The following is a 20,008-nucleotide window of genomic DNA, read 5'->3' as shown; positions in this document are numbered from 1 at the left end:
GGATTGTAATAACTTTGAGAGCCAACTGGGCTGCATAATGAATTCCAATCTGGTCTGCATTGTGAAATAAAACCCTGTTTCAAAAAAATAATTTGTGAAGCTTGCAAATTGACATATGATATTGACAAGAATACTCCATTAAACTGTTAATTATGTGGTCTCCATTTCTAATTTCATTTTCATTCTTTTTAAAGCTAGTGACTAGCTGGGCATGGGCACACCTGCAAACCCAGTGCTTGAGAGGCTGAGAAAGAGATTTACCTAATTCAAGGATAGCCTGGGCTACATAGTTAATGCCACACAACCAGGGCTACAAAACACCACCTGGCCTCAAAATAATAGAAAGAAAGAAAGAAAGAAAGAAAGAAAGAAAGAAAGGAAGGAAGGAAGGAAGGAAGGAAGGAAGGAAGGAAGAAAAAAGAAAGGACAAAGAAAGCCTACGGCTCATATTTTTACGTTAATGACATAAAACTTTGAAAAGTGTGTTTCTGTATATAATAGTATTAGGAATTTAAGGTAACTATTAAAATGTGACATTTGCCACCTAGAAATCCGAGGTTTAAAATGACATGGTATTATTAAAAAGTGTTAAATCATTTTATAAATTATAAAATTTGCATGTTACAAGTTTTAAGAGCACCCCTGCATCTCAAACAAAACAATTAAAGGTCTTTCTGCATTTCTTACAGTGTCCAACCTTTGATGCTGTGTCTCCCCGAGTTCAAACAACAGCTGCTCCAAACTGATAAGGTTCAGATGAGGCTGTCTTAATTGAGAAATGCCCAGCCATTATCAATAAATTAGCGGGAATCACCTCAGTGTCATCCACAATAAATTACATTCCAATTTTATTTCAGGAGGCAATTTTCCAGTTAACTTCAGAAGCATTTATTAATGGTTGAGATGCAGTGTCTGGGCCGGGCACAGCGTTATTGATGCTGGCATGCTTTCAAATCAGGGGAACCAACCGAAAAGCTTATACATGAAAACAGACAAATTAAGATGGTCTCCTTAAGCAACCAATTTAACAGAAAGTATTTTCCTAGATGCTTTAGTGTTAAAAAGCACATTGAAAAGCCTGGGTTAGATTGATAGCAGAGCTGGCTGTTGGTCTCAGCCACAGCCACACGACTTCCATATCCTAGAGACTAGTTGAGTGTGTTACGATTATGCTCGTTGCGTTTGACTCTTAAGTTATGGTTTGAATGTCTTAATATTTTATAGTCAGGACTTCATCGAAATAATTATGATACCACTCACTATTAATTTTCAGGATTCTTTTCTTTTTCAACCTGCTAGGTGATGGACTTTAACTGTTTATCAAAAATATATACAAATATGAGAGGCCTGTGCTTGGGAAGGATAATGTAAACCTCGTTTTTTTGCTATCACTCAAAGGAGTAGGCTAGCTGGGAATACTATGTAGTGTCCGGTTAGGAGCTGGGCTCTGGGTACAAGGAGCCTGGGCGATGGTTCTGATTCTGCCACTTCCTGGCTCTGTATCCTTGACTAGGTTAATTCTTTGATGTTTATCTCCCTCACGTAGTTTATGTGACAATCAGATGACACAATAAACTTGTAACTCAGGGCTCTGGGACCCCGGGAGACGCTGAGCAAAGGGGCTGTGTGGATGGCAAGTGGAACTCAGGAGTAGTTTAATTTGAAGTTACTTTAAAATAATTAAATAAATAAAATGAAAGTCGGCTAAGGGATTTTTGCGGACCACCCTGAGAGCCCAAACCTGAGAATACTGGCATGTGGTTGAAATTGAGAGATTTTTATCCCTTAACTTGACAACAGACGGTGAGGTGTGTTCCTGCTGGGTTCTGTTTTTAATCCTTTTGCAAAAAAAAAAAAAAAATCCTAAAGTGGACTTTATTAAGAAATATTTGAATATAATAAAAGGTAGATAGCTGGAGTGCACAGTTTAGTAAGTTCTCAGCCATCTATATACACGCATAACCAACAAGCACTTGAGAATGTGGGGCATTCTATTGTCTTCCTCAATGGTTCTGCAATTCGACCTTGCAGGCTGTGCCCTAATTTCTATCCCTGTAGCAACCGATTGGAGTAACCAAGTCCTTCAGTAAAGGTGGTTTTTAAAACAAAAAGAACTTTTCCTTTTATTTTTTTCTCAACAGGAGTTTCCCAGAGAAAATGACATATTTTGTTTCATCTCTCAATAAAATTTCAATGTTTCAGACGTATGCAGGTATGTGACATCCCCCCCACCCCCGTTTTGTGTGAGAGGTATTACACACTTCAGTCCATCCATCCAAATTCATGAATGTAATTGAAGGCATGGCAAGAAGCTAGAACCCCTCAAAGTTATTCTTAGTGTAAGGTTGAAAGCTTACAGACCCCAGAGTGATGGCTGGGAAAGCAGCATAGGACTCTTCCAGACCCCCTGATTGTGTGTGACAGTTTGGAAGTCTGGGTAATCTATGGGGCCTCTGGTAGTAGATCAGTACTTATCCCTAGCACACGAATGGACTTTGGAAGCCCACTCCACATAGAGGGATGCTCTCTCAGCCTAGACACACGGGGGAGGGCCTAGGCCCTGATTCAAATGATATGACAGACTTTGAAGATCCCCCATGGAAACCCTCACCCTCCCTGGGGAGCAGAAAGGGGTTGGGACAGGAGATTGGTGGGGGGCAGGGGAGGAGGGGAGAGAGAGTGAACTGGGATTGACCTGTAAAACAAGCTTGTTTCTAATTTAAATAAAAATTTTACTTAAAAAAAAAGCTTATCACTCTAGCAGGGAGGGTGCTGAAAAACACACACCCCAGTGTCTGTTGTCAAGTTAAGGGATAATAATCTCTCAATTTCAGCCACATGCCAGTATTCCCAGGTTTGGGCTCTCAGGCTGGTCCACAAAAATCCATTAGCAGACTTTCATTTTATTTAATTATTTTAAAGTAACCTCAAGTTAACCTACTCCCGAGGAGAGTACCAGAGGCAAGTATCAAGTCTGCTGGAAGAACTGTCCTTCCTAGACCAGGAGGAACCAAAGGACAGGCTAAGATTCCAAGGGTACTAAAAATATGACAGACTTAGGGGTTAGGGAGGCAGCTCAGTGGTTAAGAGCACTAGCTGCTCTTCCAGAGGAGCCAGGCTCAATTCCCTAGCACCCACATGACAGCTCACAACTGTCTGTAACTCCTGTTCGAGAGGATCTGATTCCCAAAAATTCAGAATACTTGCAGGCAAAACACCTATCTATATACAAAAAAAATAAAAAGAAATAAGTTATTTTTTAAAATGGGGCAACAGTGTTCAAATCAGTTGGCTGTGGGAAATCTTGACTTGTCCTTCAAAATTTTTGGTGTAAAATTCACATGCAATACTAATATATAGAACTGTGATTGAGGTTAGTTTAGTAAGATTGAAGTTAATAAGATATCCTCCTATTGATTTGATCATGTTAAATGTCACAGATTATATGTAAATACAAGAAGAAAAGTACTTATGAAACCAATTAGTGATGGTTTACCATATATCTTGGACTGGGCTGTTTTAATAATACAGCTAAATCTTCTCCATACCAAAAAGGAGTACCATCGTTAAATGCATTTACCAAAAAGAAATACCATTGTTAAATGCATTTCTTTTTTGAGACAATATCAAATGCCAGTCCTAAGGCAGAAACAGCTCCTGCCTGTGATTCTAACACTTGGGAGGCTGGGGCAGGAGCTTTGCAGTGAGATCCCTGTCAGCCTTGGCTACATACTGACTGAGCTGTAAGCCCTCCAGGGTTATATAACAACACCCTGCCAAACCACAGTGTTGTTCTATAAATAGGGGTTCTTCAAAATCCTGTACAAAGAGAGGCGCTTTTACTGTAATTCTTCCTGGTTTCTTTGAGTGCTGGATGTGCTCAACTCAGGGTTTCTCTACATTCTCAACCTTCCCAGGGCCACTGTCTTCTTAGTACCAGTCACTCCTCATGCCTGTTAAAGGACTTTGTGAAAGCTGTGTTAACAGCCTCTTTGCTGGACCCAGTCACGGAAAGCCTGAATTCACACGTGGGCAATCACCTTAGGTGCACTCAAGCTTTCTTTTGCTGGAGATGGTGAATTTTGTAGTGAATTAAAAAAAAAAATCTTGTTTTACATACCAATCAGAGTTACACGTCTCTCTCCCCTCCTCCCTACCCCCCACTACCAACACTTCTCAGAGAGGGTGAGACTTCCCATAGGGAGTCAACAAAGTCTGTCACATCACTTGAGGCAGGACCTCCCTCCTGTATCTAGGCTGAGATGTCTCTCAACCAAAGAATGGATAAAGAAAATGTACATTTACACAATGGCGTACTACTTAGTGTGTGTGTGTGTGGGGGGGGGGGACCAAAACAAAACAAAACAAAAAAACCAATGACATCTTGAAATTCGCAGGCAAATGGATGGAACTAGAAAAAGCCATCCTGGGTGAGGTAACCCAGTCACAAAAAGACAAACATGGTATCTACTCAGTCATATATGGATTTTAGACATAGAGCAAAGGATTTACCAGCCTGCAATCTGCACGGCCAGATAAGCCAGGAAACAAGGAGAACCCGAAGAGAGACATACATGCTCCCCCCTGGGAAGGGGAAATAGATGGGAAGCTTTGTAGAAGACAGCATATTGGATTTCTGTGTGATATTTATGACATTTCCCATAATGTGCTTTGCTTCCTCAGAGGTCACGATGACATCCCCTTCGAAAGGCAGCACTCAGGGGGGCACCGCGCTGACAATACATGGCCGGTTCTTTGATCAGACCGATCTCCCAGTGAGAGTTCTAGTAGGAGGTAGTTTTTGTTTTTCTTTTTCTTTTAACTTTTTATTGCACTGCTTTATAAGATCACACCCTGCCTGTGCTTTGGGAATTTGCATGGAAAGTTGCCTTTTCACCATCGTTATCATCTACTTAAAACTGGGTATCTTAACCAAATGTCTGGTTATGGGGGTTTATAGCCACTCCCTGCCTGCAACCCTGAGCCACTGGAATTTGGACTCCAAGTGCCTTATCAGAGAGCATCCTGGCTGCCACCTTTCAATTCCTCACTACAGCTGAGGACACCCTCTGGGAAATTTCTGGTCCCCGCCCCCCCCCCCCCCCCCCGTCCCCCCGTCCCGTCCCCCCCCTGGGATATTTCTTAAACACCCTTCTTGATTCACAGTTACCTTTCAACTAATAATGGGGGGACTTTAATTGTTATTTGAGCATACTCTTACACCTTTTCTCGTATTCTTCAAGCACTAGTGATGAAATCAGCATTAATTGATTTGCTAAAGGCACATGGGGCCTGATTGTCCCTTGACACACCACTGTCTTCTGGATCTCTCCCAGGAGAAGGAACTACACAGCTATTAAGGGGGCTTAGGTCAATGCCATGGCGGGACTCCCCCTACTGGGTCACAGTGACATCACCTCACTTGATTTGTGCCCGTGCACGAGGTACATACATTCCCTACTGTAACCCTCCTTTCCAGGCTTTTGCTGCCTTTTAGGGAATCAGTCTATGACTCTGCCAAAATGGTGTGTCTGAAATTTAAATACTCCAGGCCACCAAATGAAACTTGCAAGGATATACCTCCCTATTCTCCTCATCCTCACTTTTTTTTGCAGACTATTTCAAAAACTACTCACCATGCATCGGCCTTCTGTGAAACCTACGTTGGGATATAAAATACAGACTCTTCTACCAAGTGCATGTGTGATTACATAGAAGTGCTAATGTTCTCATGGGACCCTTGTTTGTTTTGTTCTCTGTCTACCTATAAAAGTACCATTTATCCATTGCTGAAGAACTAGAATTAAGCACCGAGTTTCCACCTAAGAGAGCCGGGGATCCTCTATCTTGTCAGAGTCGGAAACTCTTGCATGGGCAATTAGTGAAAAGCAAAATTGAAGGCTTCCCTTTGGACCCCAAAGTGAAATGTATTATACCTACATGTAGTTTTATGAGCTTTCCTCCGTATTTTTTCACAAAAACAAAGACATTTTCTATCTTGGACTTGTGATATATTGCCAGGAAGTAGTTTTCTTTTGTGGAAGTAGCAACTAGTGAATGGCAAGCCTATCGAAGACTTTCATGAAGGACATGAAAGCCCCAGTTCTGTCATTTGGTTATACATTTTTTTTCTTTAAAAAAGCATTTCAATGCCAGGCAGTGGTGGCGCACGCCTTTAATCCCAGCACTCGGGAGACAGAGGCAGGCGGATCTCTGTGAGTTCGAGGCCAGCCTGGTCTCCAGAGCAAGTGCCAGGATAGGCTCCAAAGCTACACAGAGAAACCCTGTCTCAAAAAACAAAACAAAACAAAGCATTTCAAGGGCTGGAGAGATGTTTCGGGGCTCAGAGCACTTAATGCTCTCACAGTGAACTGGTGTGGGTTCAGTTTCCAGCACCTACATGGGGATTCACAGCCGTCTATAGCCCCAGTTCCAGGGAATCTGATGCCCTCTTCTGACCCTCCCAGGCACCAAGCACGCATGTGGTAGACAAACATACACTAAGGCAAAGCAAACATAAAATAAAATGAATAAATCTAATAAAGATTTGAACAGCATTTCAAGATAGGCTGGTGTGGCTTACATTCTAAGGCTTGTTTGTAAGATTTCTATATTTTGCTTTCCCATAGGTCAAGCCTGTGATATTTTGAACGTCACAGAAAATACTATATACTGCAAGACTCCCCCCAGACCTGAGATCCTCAAAACCTTATATCCAGGTAAGTTAGCATAAGGGAGAATGTCAGTTTCTGTATCTGCAGGAAATATATTCTGAAAACTTATATTGACATATTCTTAGTTTAAAAATGTCCTAAACCGGGGCTGGAGAGATGGCTCAGAGGTTAAGAGCACTGGCTGCTCTTCCAGAGGTCCTGAGTTCAATTCCCAGCAATCACATGTTGGCTCACAACCATCCGTTATGAGATCTGGTGCCCTCTTCTGGTGTGCAGATAAACATGGAAGCAGAATGTTGTATACATAATAAATAAAATCTTTAAAAAAAATGTCCTAAACATTTTCTAGGTTCACAGATATTTTTGTAGCAGGCACTCTATCAACTGAGCCAACTCTGCAACCCCAAGGCATGTTTATATTTAAATAGCTGCATGAAAGCTGTCCCAGTAGACAGCTGACACCTAATCTAGAAGCAGGTGACATTTTAGTACACAATCAATGTTCAAAAAGCAGTAAGTGTCAGGAGGTGGTGGCACATGCCTTTAATCCAAGTACTCAGGAGGCAGAGGCAGGGAGATATCTGTGAGTTTGAGGCCAGCCTGGTCTACAGAGTGAGTTCCAGGACAGCCAGGGCTACACAGAGAGACCCTGTCTTGAAAAACAAAACAAATTAAAATTAAAATTAAATTAAATAAAAAGCAACAACAAAGGAAAGCAAATACTGAGAGAAATATTAAATCACCAATATCTGTACTTCAAGTACAGGCTTTGCAAGCTCGTTACTGAATAACTTTGTTACAGAAAATGATCAAGCTGAGTTTTTGTTTGTTTGTTTGTTTTTGTAATCAAATGGTTTGAATTTTGAAGCCTTGGCACTTTGCTATGTGAAATATGAGCCATATAGTTGAACAACACAGTATAGCTACGTGTTGTCATCTTACCTAAAGAATTAGCTAGGCATAGCATGTTTAAAATTGGTATCGGCCACACTATCATTTCCATGTTTAATATGGATGGAAATGTCAACTCAGGGAAACCAATTCATAACAAGTAAAGAGTATATGACTCTAATAGCAAGCACTCCGTCTCTAGGATCAGGTGTGTGTAGGGTGTGTGTAACTGTTTACATATATGCTCCAAAACTACGAACTGACACAGGACCTCAGTAACTACCACCAAATAGGCCATCGACATATGGCACCATTATTCTGATGAACAATTTCATTTATGGCATTATATTTAGGTGGAAGAGGCCTAAAGCTAGAGGTTTGGAATAATAGCCGGCCAGTACACCTTGAAGAGATATTTGAATACAATGAACACACCCCAGGGTACATGGGTGCCAGCTGGCTAGATTCTGCCTCCTATGTTTGGCCCATGGAACAAGACACGTTTGTTGCACGCTTCAGTGGATTTTTGGTGCCTCCAGATTCTGATGTCTATAGATTTTATATCAGAGGTGATGACCGCTATGCCATTTATTTCAGCCAGACCGGACGCCCAGAGGACAAGGTAGGGAACCTGCAAGATGCTATTGGGTAGCATGAAAACACTATTATAATCGCTTTAATGAGTTTCACTTATTTTTTAATCGAAATTAGTGGATATATTACAGACTTTGTGAGAAATGGTTTTGTGAGATTAGGATCTTGCTATATTAACACAAATGTGATTCAGTACTGTAAAAATTGTAGTAGGAACTTGAGAGTCTGAAAGAAAATTATTTCTCTAATTCAAATCTTTTGCCAAAAAAAAAAAAAAAGAAAAGAAAAAGAAAGAAAAGCCGGGCATTGGTGGTGCACGCCTTTAATCCCAGCACTGGGGAGACAGAGGCAGGTGGATCTCTGTGAGTTTGAGGCCAGCCTGGTCTCCAGAGCAAGTGCCAGGATAGGCTCCAAAGCTACACAGAGAAACCCTGTCTCGAAAAAAACCAAAAAAAAAAAAATCTTTTGCCAAGGGAAACACACACACACACACACACACACACACACACACACACACACACACAGGAACTTTTCTTTATTATGAAGGAATTATAACCAAAATAAGGGACATTTGAAAATAATTTAATCGAAAAACAAAAAAAGAAAATAATTTAAAACTCTTACTGCATTTTCTCAGTTATAAGATAAAAATCAGTCTTAATGCTGAAATATGTATTTGGGTTTTGGCGAGGATAGAATCAAAAACCCATTTTGATGGTCATCTTCTGTTTCTTATTAGCATTATATAAGTACAATTGTTGTTCATTGGCATTTTAAATTCCTGACTATGCTACTCGGAGGGATTACTAAGCTTCTATACCTCACCACTAATGACTTTTAAACTTCGGATTTTTTACACCCATGGATAAGTAAATACTCTATGGCATACAAGTTTTCATTGGAAGTTTTAGTATTATGGACTATTGTCTCAAGACAGTTTTAAGAATGTGAAAATAGTGAATCAAATTTTAAGATCACACCTCAGTACTCAGTTTGTTGACTAGGTATTTTCTTATTCTGGATACATAGGCTTGGATGGTTCTTTGCAGTTTATGAATTCCAATGCTCTGTAGCTTGTCCACACAGTTCCTACCCAAGGATGATAAAACCCTTCTTAATGAGAACCACAAGCTTCTCACACCCTCCTACGCATTTAGCGAGCTTGGGTAACTTTCACATGTACACACAATTAAGCAAATTATATCAAATCTTTAATAAAAGTTTTTTCATAACAAAAGCCCATTTGTATAATAATAATAATAATAATAATAATAATAATAATAATAATAACGACTATCCCTAGTTTGTATCTCTGCTATTTTCCCCTGCAATTCTATTATCAGAAAGGCTAGGTGTACAATAACTCTTCCGGCCAGCCTGGTCCCAGTGCTGCATCAGCCCCCAAATAACACACAGAGACTCTATTAGCTATAATGCTGTTGGCCAATATCTAGGGCTTCTTATTGGCTAGCTCTGTCTTAAGTATTAACCCATAACTAATGTATGTATTTCTACAAGGTCTTATCTTACCAAGAATGCGTCCTCTCCTCCTGGGATCACATGGCAACCTCTCCTTACTACACTTCCCAGAATCCTCCTTGTCTCCTGGTCCCACCTATCTTGCTTCCCTATTGGCCAATGGTGTTTTATTCTTCAACCAATAAGAGAAACATATGTACAGAAGACTTCCCCCATCAGCTAGGAGTATGAAGTATAGGGTAGTCCTATTGATATTAGTAAAAGATGGAACTAATAAAGATTTGATGATTTTCTTTAAAGTTCATGCTGCTGTGAATAGTAGATTTTAAAGAAAAAGGTGGATTTTCACATTTTCCTATTGATAAAATTTCTAAAGTTGAAGTAATGATAAATGAAAATTAATTGTTGAGAAGTTTTAATTTAAATTCTTCCTTCTCTTTCTGGGATAAGGTGAGGATTGCCTACCACTCTGCCAATGCCAACAGTTATTATTCAAGTTCAACACAAAGATCAGATGAGATTTATCTTCAGAAAGGAAAAGCGTAAGGGTATTTTTTTCTTATATTGAAGTTCTTGTGTGGCATTTACAATGTAACCTTATATTTTAAACCATTTAATTTGTTTTAACTGGTACACACAATGGTCTGTTGGCTTAATTGAGAGAGTTGATCCTTCTCAAAGGCATTGTTCACTGTAACAAACTTGCCAAGTGTGCAAAAAACCTAGGTTCAGGATCCTGCACCACAAAGGTATTTATAATTGTTTATTTTCCACAATTTTGTGAAATTTGGTTGTATATTTTGAAGAATAATGATACTAAACAGGTCAGTTTAATTTTTTTAATTAATTCTATTGCAGAAATTATAATTTTGTGAAATTTAATCCTGATTTTAATTCTTTTGGGGGCTGACTTTTCAGCACTGCCCTTAACTTGTTTCTCTGTTCCAGTATCCTAGGGCTTGAGTATTGCTTGAGAGAAAATAACCCCACAAAACCATATACATTTTATGAGTTCCACTGCTAATATATATTTGTTATACATTGACCTCTTCTACACATTGGTAAGGTTGCCCATTTAAAAAAAAACAAAACAAAACAAAAAAAAAACCCAAAATCTTAAAGTCCTTAATGTTTTTAGTTCTCTTTCATTCCTTTGAAGAGAATAAAATAGTTATCTATTTTATGGGGCATTTGTGAGTTGAGCAGAATAAAGTTAACACAATGCTTAGCTTGGGTTTCTAATGTACAGTTAATATTTTTAAGCTGCCAATAATGTTCTAGAACTTAGGGCGTCTTCCAGGGTCGTGATTCTCAATTGGTCCTGGTCACCTGGATTCATCAGAGGTGTGAACAGATTCTTAAGGCCCCTCAGAGCCCCTTGCTATCCTCCAATGCCAGTTTATCAGGGAGACTACCTAAAATCCATGATCTCACCATCACAAAAGCGTCTCATTCAGGGTCATATCAGATGGACATGATAGTGACATTCCCAGAGACCGTGATGGGGATGAGAATTTTACTCACATATAGGAGATGGTCATTGGTTCTCAGCCTTCCTAATGCTGTTAACCCTTTAATACAGTTCCTTGTATCATGGTGACCCCCCACCATAAAATTATTTCACCGCTATTTCACAACTGTAATTTTGCTGCAGTTATGAATTGTAATGTAAATATCTGAAATGCCGGGTATCTGATACGTGATCCCTGTAAATGGGTTGTTCGGTCCCCAAAGGTGTTGCTGCAGCCCACAGATTGAGAACTGCTGGCCTAGACATAAAGTTAGATGGAGGATAGGTGTTCTTATAAATTCAATAATTCTAAACATTGCACCAGTCTTGTTGGAGAGACATAGTCAGTCTAAATGACAAGTGGAACTGCCTTTAAGGTATATTATTAAAGAACAGCATCAGCTTTCTATCACTGATGGACGCCTGAGACAATCAAATTAGACAGAAGAAAGATTGGTATTGCTTCATGGTTTCAGATGGTTTAGTTTGTGGTCCCTAGGCCCTGTTGCTGGCCCAGGACATCATGACAGGGAGTGTGTAATGGCTGGAGGAAGCTTATTCCTCTCATTGTTTCCGGGGGCGGGGAGGAGAGATAGAGACAGGGATAGAGGAAGAGAGACTCAATATAGCTTTCTCTAGGATATGTCCTCTTAGCCTCTCCACCTGCTAAAAGTTCCATTACCCTCATAGGCCCATAGGCTCTCTCCACCAAGTCTTTATCATTTGACCTTTTGGAGAATACAAGATCCAAACCATATTGAGAACTTTCAACCTTAACACATGCATCCCCTGAGTTAGAGACGTACAATAAATGTAAATATAGTTGCTGCTGTCTCTCAAGCTCCCTGCTTCTTAGAGAGTTATCATTATGGTCTGCACCATTACTTTGTTCTAGTTCTTCAAGGATAAATGCTGTTAATCCTCTCCAGTAAACATTTATTGACTAACCTGAATGAGAACCACGTTTTGGAAATGCTTGTATATTCCATAGTTAATTGTATTAGCAGACTGCTACAAAACCTTGTATTAATTGCACATTTATACACTATTACAATTTAATATTTTTATTTGAATTAGAAACAAGATTGTTTTACATGTCAATCCCAGTTACCATTCCCTCTCCTCCTCCCCCCCCCCCAACTAATACCCTACCTATCACATATCCTTTCTGCTCCCCAGGGAGGACGAGTCATTCCGTAGGGGATTATAAGAGTCTATAATATCCTTTGGGGTAGGGCCTAGGTCCACCCCGTGTGTCTTGGCTCAGAGAGTATCCCTCTATGTGGATTGGGCTCCCAAAGTCCACACCTATGCTAGGGATAAATACTGAGGTCCCATAGATTTCCGAGGTCTCCTCACTGAAACCCACATTCCTGGGGTCTGGAGCAGTTCCATGCTGGTTTCCCAGCTATCAGTCTGGGGACCAAGAGCTGACCTGGTTGTTCAGGTCAGCTGTTTCTGTGGGTTTCACCAGCCTGGTCTGGACCCCTTTGCCCATCACTTGTCCTTCTCTGCAACTGGATTCCAGTTCAGTTCAATGATTAGTTGTGGGTGTCAGCTTCTACTTCCACCAGCTGCTGGATGAAGGCTATAGGATGGCATATGAGTCAATCATCAATCTCATTATCAGGGGAGGGCATTTTTATTTGTGTTACTGGTTTTGTTCATTTGTTTTAAACAATGATTTCATGCCATTTGTTTTGGGGAAAATATTTATCTTCCTCGCTCTATTTCCCAGATATTACATTGAAATCTTGCTGCAAGAGTATACATTGAGTGCTTTTGTTGATGTTGGACTGTACCAATATAATAATGTCTTCACCGAGCAGCAGACAGGAGATGCAGTAAATGAAGAACAAGTCATCAAATCTCAGTCAACAGTCATCCCGGAAGTACAGGTTTGCAGTGATCACAGATCCACTTTACTGAAAATCAGTGTCTAGTACTGGGCACCATCCTGGAATATTTGCATAACATCTGCAAGGCCCTGGGTTCATTCCTTATCCTTAAAAGAGTAAATGAATGAAGACAGGTTCCATTTAGTTATTACACTGTGTGCTAGGGTAATGTAATTTCGCAGTTGCTGAGTTTCCTCTCGACATATCTGTATTATAACCATCAGGCTTTTATTACACAAGATTCATTTAAACACGTTGTAAAATACCATTCACATTAGAAATAGAATACTGGAGAGGCATTGAATAGCTAAATTGCAATTACTTGACGTTCACTCGTGTCTATATATTAATTATTTTATTTATTTGGAAAATAGATTATAACATTGGAAAACTGGGAGACAACTAATGCCACTCATGAAATTCAGCAGGTTGCAGTGAGCAGCCCGTGTGTGGGAACTAACTCATGTTCACTTTCCCAATACAGATTCATCTACAACATGGAAAAGACAGGTAAGCTATACTAGCAAGAGAACTACGTGCCTTTATGTATAAACATAGTTATAAATTATTCACTCTAGCACAAGGATAATTTAGAAGCTATAGTGTGCTAGACAAAGGGGAAGAATCTTATTATGAAGAAAGGCTTCAACCCACATTAGAAAATGGCAAACAACTTTCTGGCATATGCCATTGTATTTATCTATAAAAAGTTATCATATTTATACCTAAAAGCATATACGTGTTTATATATGTACTACTCACAGGTCTAAGTTTAGAAACAAGGAATCAAATTTTTTATAATAGAGAATAAATACACCTTTCAAATTGTCTTAGTAATACACCTACAAAATACTAGTTTATCAGTTAATAACACATATCTAAATCCTAAAAATTAATAATCCTGCACAATTAGTTTTGTTGTCTTGAGTAAAAATTTCAATTTTGCATGCAAAACTCATTATTATGGAATATTGAAATAAAATATGGTTCCCGACTATCAAAGACATTACTAGCCAATTAAAGAGCCCAAAATAATAACCCCAGATCAGTTTTCTACACCTGATAACTTGAATGTTACCAAGAATAAATTTAACTACAAGACACCTGTTTGGGCTACAATAGTCTAGAAAGATTTCAATTCCTCTATTTTCCTTTTTCAATTCATCCCAAGTCTGGCTGCCTGCTGATGCTTCTGACTTCACGTTGCAATCAGCTTTAAACGAGCTTTGGTCCATAAAGCCCGATTCAGTTCAAGTGACCAGCGAGCGGGATCTCCAGCGCAGCATCTACACAGTAACCTTTATGTCAACTAGAGGTATGGTGCTTCATCTGTGTTATAGATCAGAGAGAAACTCTGAAACTTCAGCAGAGACCTTAACAAGCACATGGCCAAATCAAACCAGGGTGTATGAACAAGAATGTACCCAACAGAGAGAGGCTCTACAACACAAGGCTCTACTCACCGCATCAGGGGCACCTTACGCACTAGCCCCTGAGTGCGAGCTGTTATTGGAAATCGACTTTATGCTCTATTGATAGCTGACAAAATGAAACAGATTTTTGTGCTAAAATACTGACATCAAAAAAAGAATCAAGCTAGCGGGAGCTCACCAACTATGGACTGACAGCTGCATGGGACCGAACTAGACTCTCTGAATGTGGGTGGCAGTTACGTGGCTTGATTTGTTGGGTTGGGGAGGCTGGCAGTGGGACCAGGACCTATCCCAGGTGCATAAACTGCGTTTTAGGAGCCCATTCCTTATGATGGGATACCTTGCTCAGCCTTGATGCAGTGGGGAGGGGCTTGATCCTGCCCCAACTTGGTATGCCAGACTCTGTAGACTCCCCAAGGAAAGTCTTAGCCCCTCTGAGGAGTGGATGGGGGTGGGAAGGTGAGAGGTCTGGAGCCGGAGAAGGGCATCCCGGGAGAGGGAACAGGGGTTAGTATATAAAATTTGAAAAAGAATAAATTAGTGTTTTGAATACCCTTGGTCCCTTCCCTTTTACTGCCTGTTTTGATTAAAATTGGCTTTTCTTATAATATTTCCTCTTAATCCACAAATAGAATTTAAATGGTTCAAATGTCATTTTGCTGTTTTTTTTTTGCTGTGAATGATTCTACTATACTACACTATTCAGTGTCTTTCCCATCCTCTTTCTTTTAGGTTAATGTAACTCCAAATACAATCAGTTTGGTCAGTCAAATATGTCTTTTAGATGTATGTTATCATGTCAATTCTCTTTTTTAACTTCTCTTTGGTACCACATGCAGGAGACTTTGATCTGCTTGGTTATGAAGTATTTGAAGGGAATAATGTCACACTGGATATCACAGAACAAACCAGAGGAAAACCCAGCTTGGAGACGTTCACACTAAACTGGGATGGGATTGCTTCTACGCCGCTTGCCCCAGAGTCATCGGAAGCTGAAGTATGATCCAGGAACTTTCTACCATGTATTTCTTCTGGATCCTTTCACAGTTCCCACTGGCCATTTATACACAGCTGAGAAAGGACCAATATTGCTTCATGGCATCCGGTTAACTTAATAAAGTGCATATCATAAATGCTTCTTCTCAAATGGGCACAGAGCCATTCTAGTGTGCCATTTCTCCATTTTTCTGGAGAAAGTATCCTAAAACCATCACAGCCATTCTCTGCATTTGTGAGGGAGATGTGTGCCCCTTACCCAGCCCAGTATTCTCCCTCAGCTCAAATCCACATGTTCAATGTGTGCAAAATCAGAGACCTTTAGAAATAGATACAGTAAAGACTTTATCATAAAATTTAAATACTTTGATATCTTATTAAAAAGAAACCCATCTAAATACCAATGTAAATAATACTTAAGGCTATGTAATATATTCTGCTACTGTCTTGGCCAATTGATAATAAACAAAGAAGGGAAGAAATATTGCAAAGACCGAGAGAAGAAAAAGGAGTGTTTTGACCAGGGTCAACATGACCTATTATTCTGGATAGGGGTAGAGTGGGGACTGTTTTTAAGAAAGGCATGCTTGTGGGTTACCCAGTCTTGGACTGTACAGTGAGTTTTAATTAGTATTTGCTTGGGGATTAAATATTATGAATTGCCTTAAGTCTTTAATTCCTAAGCAACAAAAATTTTCTGTGCCTTGCTAGACAAATGGAAATAAAAGTATGACTCAAGAGTGTATAATAATTCCTATTTAATCCAAAATATTTAATATTTTAGATAATTGGAAATTTAGGATCACAGTCAATGTTTGATCTGTTTTTTTGAAAATAGATTCCATTTGAGCATATTTTTCCTACTTAATTTGAATGTATTGGGGAAATCTTTTATTTGGAATATGTTTAATTGGATAATTATTTATTTCAATTCTTTACTGCTCTCCTTAAAACACTACTCAATAAAATGTCTGCATTATGTAAAAACTAAGATAATAACAGCCAATTGGACATAATTATTACAAAAAAATTCTTGAGAAGACCAATGGACTCTAAACCAATAACATATTAACTTAAAAGTTCTTAGGAAATTTTAGATGGAAGTATTCTAATTATGGCTAACATGAGAATTATCTTATATTCCAATAGAGAGCTCATTAATGAAATTAATGGTAGAGTTACTTACATCCTAAATTGATTGGAAAGAAGTTACTAAAGCACGCACTGTTCATTTAGTTTCAGGAAGCTGTGCAAGAGATGGTGAGTGCCAAGTGTGCCCCAGAAATCTCAAATCTGGAAGAAGGGTTTCTGGTAAAATACTTCAGAGACTACGAAACTGATTTTGACCTGGTACGTAGTGTTTAGTGAACCTTGAAAGGGATCCAATGAAACTTCCCAAAAGTGTGTTGAAATTTTGTGATTTCTCTTCGTGAACTAACATTAGTTGTTAGTTCTAAGTCAAACTTCAACTTGTGACAGATTTGCTGGCAAGGCTCAGTCTAGCATCTTCCCTAACTCAAATGAGCCATTTGTGAAAACAGCACTTGTATCATGCATGACTTTCCTTGATAAGTAGACAGTGAACAAAATGGATAAAGACCTCAAGATTGTGATTATGTGTTTTCTTCACATGCGTGGAGAATATGTTGTCTTCCTCACTGGCTTCAGAGCATATGATTTGTATGATAAGGAATAAATTTATGCAGTAAGTTGCTTTTCTTGCTTTTTTGAAATCACCTAGTCAATAATTACAATGCCTAATTCTTCTTTCTTTCTTTATGAGATACATAGATTTTGTTAAGTATGTAGAAGAAAATACTAAAAATATACATTCTAAATTTTACTCTGAATACTTGAGGATGCTAGATATACACTCTTTCCAAGTGACACTCTAAACATATGAAATACAGGCATGGGGAGATGATGGGGGGAAGTCCTTCTGTGTGCTGGGAATATGTTTCTCTTATTAGTTGATGAGTAAAGCTGTTTCAGCCAATGGACAGGCAGGATGTAGGCAGGCAGGAAGTATCGGTGGGACTAACAGACTATGGGAAAACTGGGAAGAAGAACGGCAGAGAATGAGTTGCCAGAACAGATGCCATGTAAGCTACCAAGAAGGTAGAATACCTGGATATTCTCCAGTAAGCCAAGACCACATGGAGATACATAGATTAATAAAAATGGGTTAATAATTGAGAGAGAGCTAGCCAATAAGAAACCTGAGCCATAAGCCAAACAGTTTTTATTCATCAACCAATAAGAGAAACAAATATTCACAGCATACAGAAGAGCATCCCCCATCAGGGAGGGACCAGTGAAGGAAACACACAAATGTGAGGATCTGAGTTCATATTTCCAGAACCCAAGTAAAGTCAGCCATAGTGACAAGTTTCTATAATTCTAGCACTCCTATAATGAGATTGGAAGTAGGGATATGAGAATTCCCACAAACTCACGGCCAGCTAGCCTGTACATGCAACAGCAAACAAGAGACCCAAACAAGGTAGAAGGTGTGGACTGATCACTAAATGTGCGCCATGGCACATGTACACCCCACACATAAACATGCATGTACACAAATCACCCACACACATACACACAAAACATAGGGTCTGGGTATTTAAATTAGATCAATACTCTAGAAATAACCGTGAATCGTTAAAATACAAACTACAGGATACTTTGCATTAGCAGATTTATTAGAGACAAAATGGAAAGTTTTCAACTTAATGGTAGCCTTCTCAACTGAATGCACATATGTGTACCTGAATGTAGTCCTAGTCACTGTGAGGATCAGATTATACTCCATTCCTTCATTACTGCCTCTCAGCACTATCCCAGCATTCATTTCTGTGCTCTGCTTGGCTTCAACTATTAGCAACACTAGGGTCGTCCTTCCTTTGATGTTTCCCCCAGATTTTTACCCTCTGGCCTCTGTTGATTTTTCCTCTGATTTGAACACTTCCGGTTTATAGTCACTTCCTGTGAGGTTCCTTTTATATGAGTTAGACACCTTTCATCAAGATTAACATAACCCTTAGCTCTTTTGTCCCAAGTCTTAGCCCCTTCATATATGGGGCTAAGATAAACAAACCCTGGTACCTGGTACTAAACAGCTATTCATGAAAGAATGAACAGGCATCTTTAATGAGTAGTAGTAAAGAAAATATGATAAAACTTGGGGCGCAGTCACACAGAACAAAACGGATTGTGTGATTAGGGGTCCGAATGCATGTATGAAGAATTTCACAGATAGGAGAGATCATTTCAAGTTAAATACCAAAGAGACAATGGGGTTAGAGTAGGATCTTGAATAACTTATTTGGAGATGTTGGGAAAAAAGCAAGATAATAAATCATGTTTTCCTTTGAAATATTGTTATCGCTGTAGGATCATATTAATAGAGGGCAGAAGTCGTCTGAGACGGATGCTTACTGTGGCCGTTATTCCCTGAAAAACCCAGCTGTTCTTTTTGACTCAGCAGATGTTAAGCCAAACAAATTACCATACGGAGACATTTTATTATTTCCTTATAATCAGGTGAGCCTGTGAAAACTATATGCTAATTGAATCTGGGAAATACCCTGCTAATAAAATTTCATGAAATTTTAAGACTAGGAAAAGCGCTTGCCATTTTGAATCATGTCATGTTGGGCAGGAATAATGATTCCCATTCTGGCTGCTGTGGTTTTTTCTCCTGGTGAGTCTCAGCAGAAAAAGAAGGAAGACAGGCAGGGAGGGAGAGACCAATGGGAAGAGGGAAATAAATCATCATGTTCTATGCTTTATCTTATGATTCTTGAGGAAATTTATTTGCATAATTTTTAATTGGAATTTATAGATAACTCACTCTCAGAGAGAGTGAAATATTTTTCTAATTTTTAAAGGAAATGATATTCAAATCCACATAGATGCTATCACTAGGTTTTGTCTTCTATCAGAGGAAGTCCCCCAATTCTCTCACAGCTAAGTGGTTAAAATCCATTGTTTTTATTTTTAATATTTTGATATACTTTATATGGAAATGTTCAAGACATATATCTTGCATTGCAATCGTTTGAACTGTTATAATACAAAATAATTGTAAAATATTGTTATTAATCCCTTTCATATTTTTCATGTAGCTTTGTTTAGCATACAAAGGATCCTTGGCCAACTACCTTGGTCTGAAGTTCAAGTACCAAGACAGTGGTAACGTCATTAGAAGTGCTGATATCCAGTTTGAATATAACTTCTCTTCTGGAAATCAGTAAGATACATTATGGGCTCAAAACAAGCTATACTACAATATGTAGACTATAAAGACAGTCTCATTACTTTTTCTTACGATGGTTAAGCTGGCTTCAATCCTAAGGTGCAGGAACAACACAACATATGCAAATCAACAAACAACACACCACATGAATAGACGAAAGAACAGAAATGACAAGCCTGTTTCAATAGATGCAGAAAAGACTTTAGACAAAATCCAAATCCCTTCCTGATAAAAAGTAAAGAAACCCAAAGAGATAAGTAACAGAAGGAACATGTCTC

The 20,008-nt window shown here is 39.1% G+C and overlaps 1 protein-coding gene across 1 annotated transcript in view; it reads left to right on the top strand.

The window, feature by feature from the left end:
- The window catches only part of Pkhd1l1 (PKHD1 like 1), a 142,033-nt gene that overhangs the window by 21,536 nt on the left and 100,489 nt on the right, over positions 1–20,008 (top strand). The window contains exons 10-21 of the mRNA XM_035449642.1: positions 2,142–2,212; positions 4,684–4,794; positions 6,630–6,719; positions 7,919–8,187; positions 10,089–10,180; positions 12,887–13,046; positions 13,421–13,556; positions 14,218–14,361; positions 15,319–15,476; positions 16,712–16,825; positions 18,866–19,015; positions 19,600–19,724. Coding sequence (XP_035305533.1) covers positions 2,142–2,212; positions 4,684–4,794; positions 6,630–6,719; positions 7,919–8,187; positions 10,089–10,180; positions 12,887–13,046; positions 13,421–13,556; positions 14,218–14,361; positions 15,319–15,476; positions 16,712–16,825; positions 18,866–19,015; positions 19,600–19,724 — 1,620 coding nt within the window. The remainder of the gene's footprint in view (positions 1–2,141; positions 2,213–4,683; positions 4,795–6,629; positions 6,720–7,918; positions 8,188–10,088; positions 10,181–12,886; positions 13,047–13,420; positions 13,557–14,217; positions 14,362–15,318; positions 15,477–16,711; positions 16,826–18,865; positions 19,016–19,599; positions 19,725–20,008) is intronic.

Source organism: Cricetulus griseus, chromosome 10 (assembly GCF_003668045.3).
Source record: "Cricetulus griseus strain 17A/GY chromosome 10, alternate assembly CriGri-PICRH-1.0, whole genome shotgun sequence".
NCBI lineage: Eukaryota > Metazoa > Chordata > Mammalia > Rodentia > Cricetidae > Cricetulus > Cricetulus griseus.
This window is presented reverse-complemented; position numbering and strand designations above follow the sequence as displayed.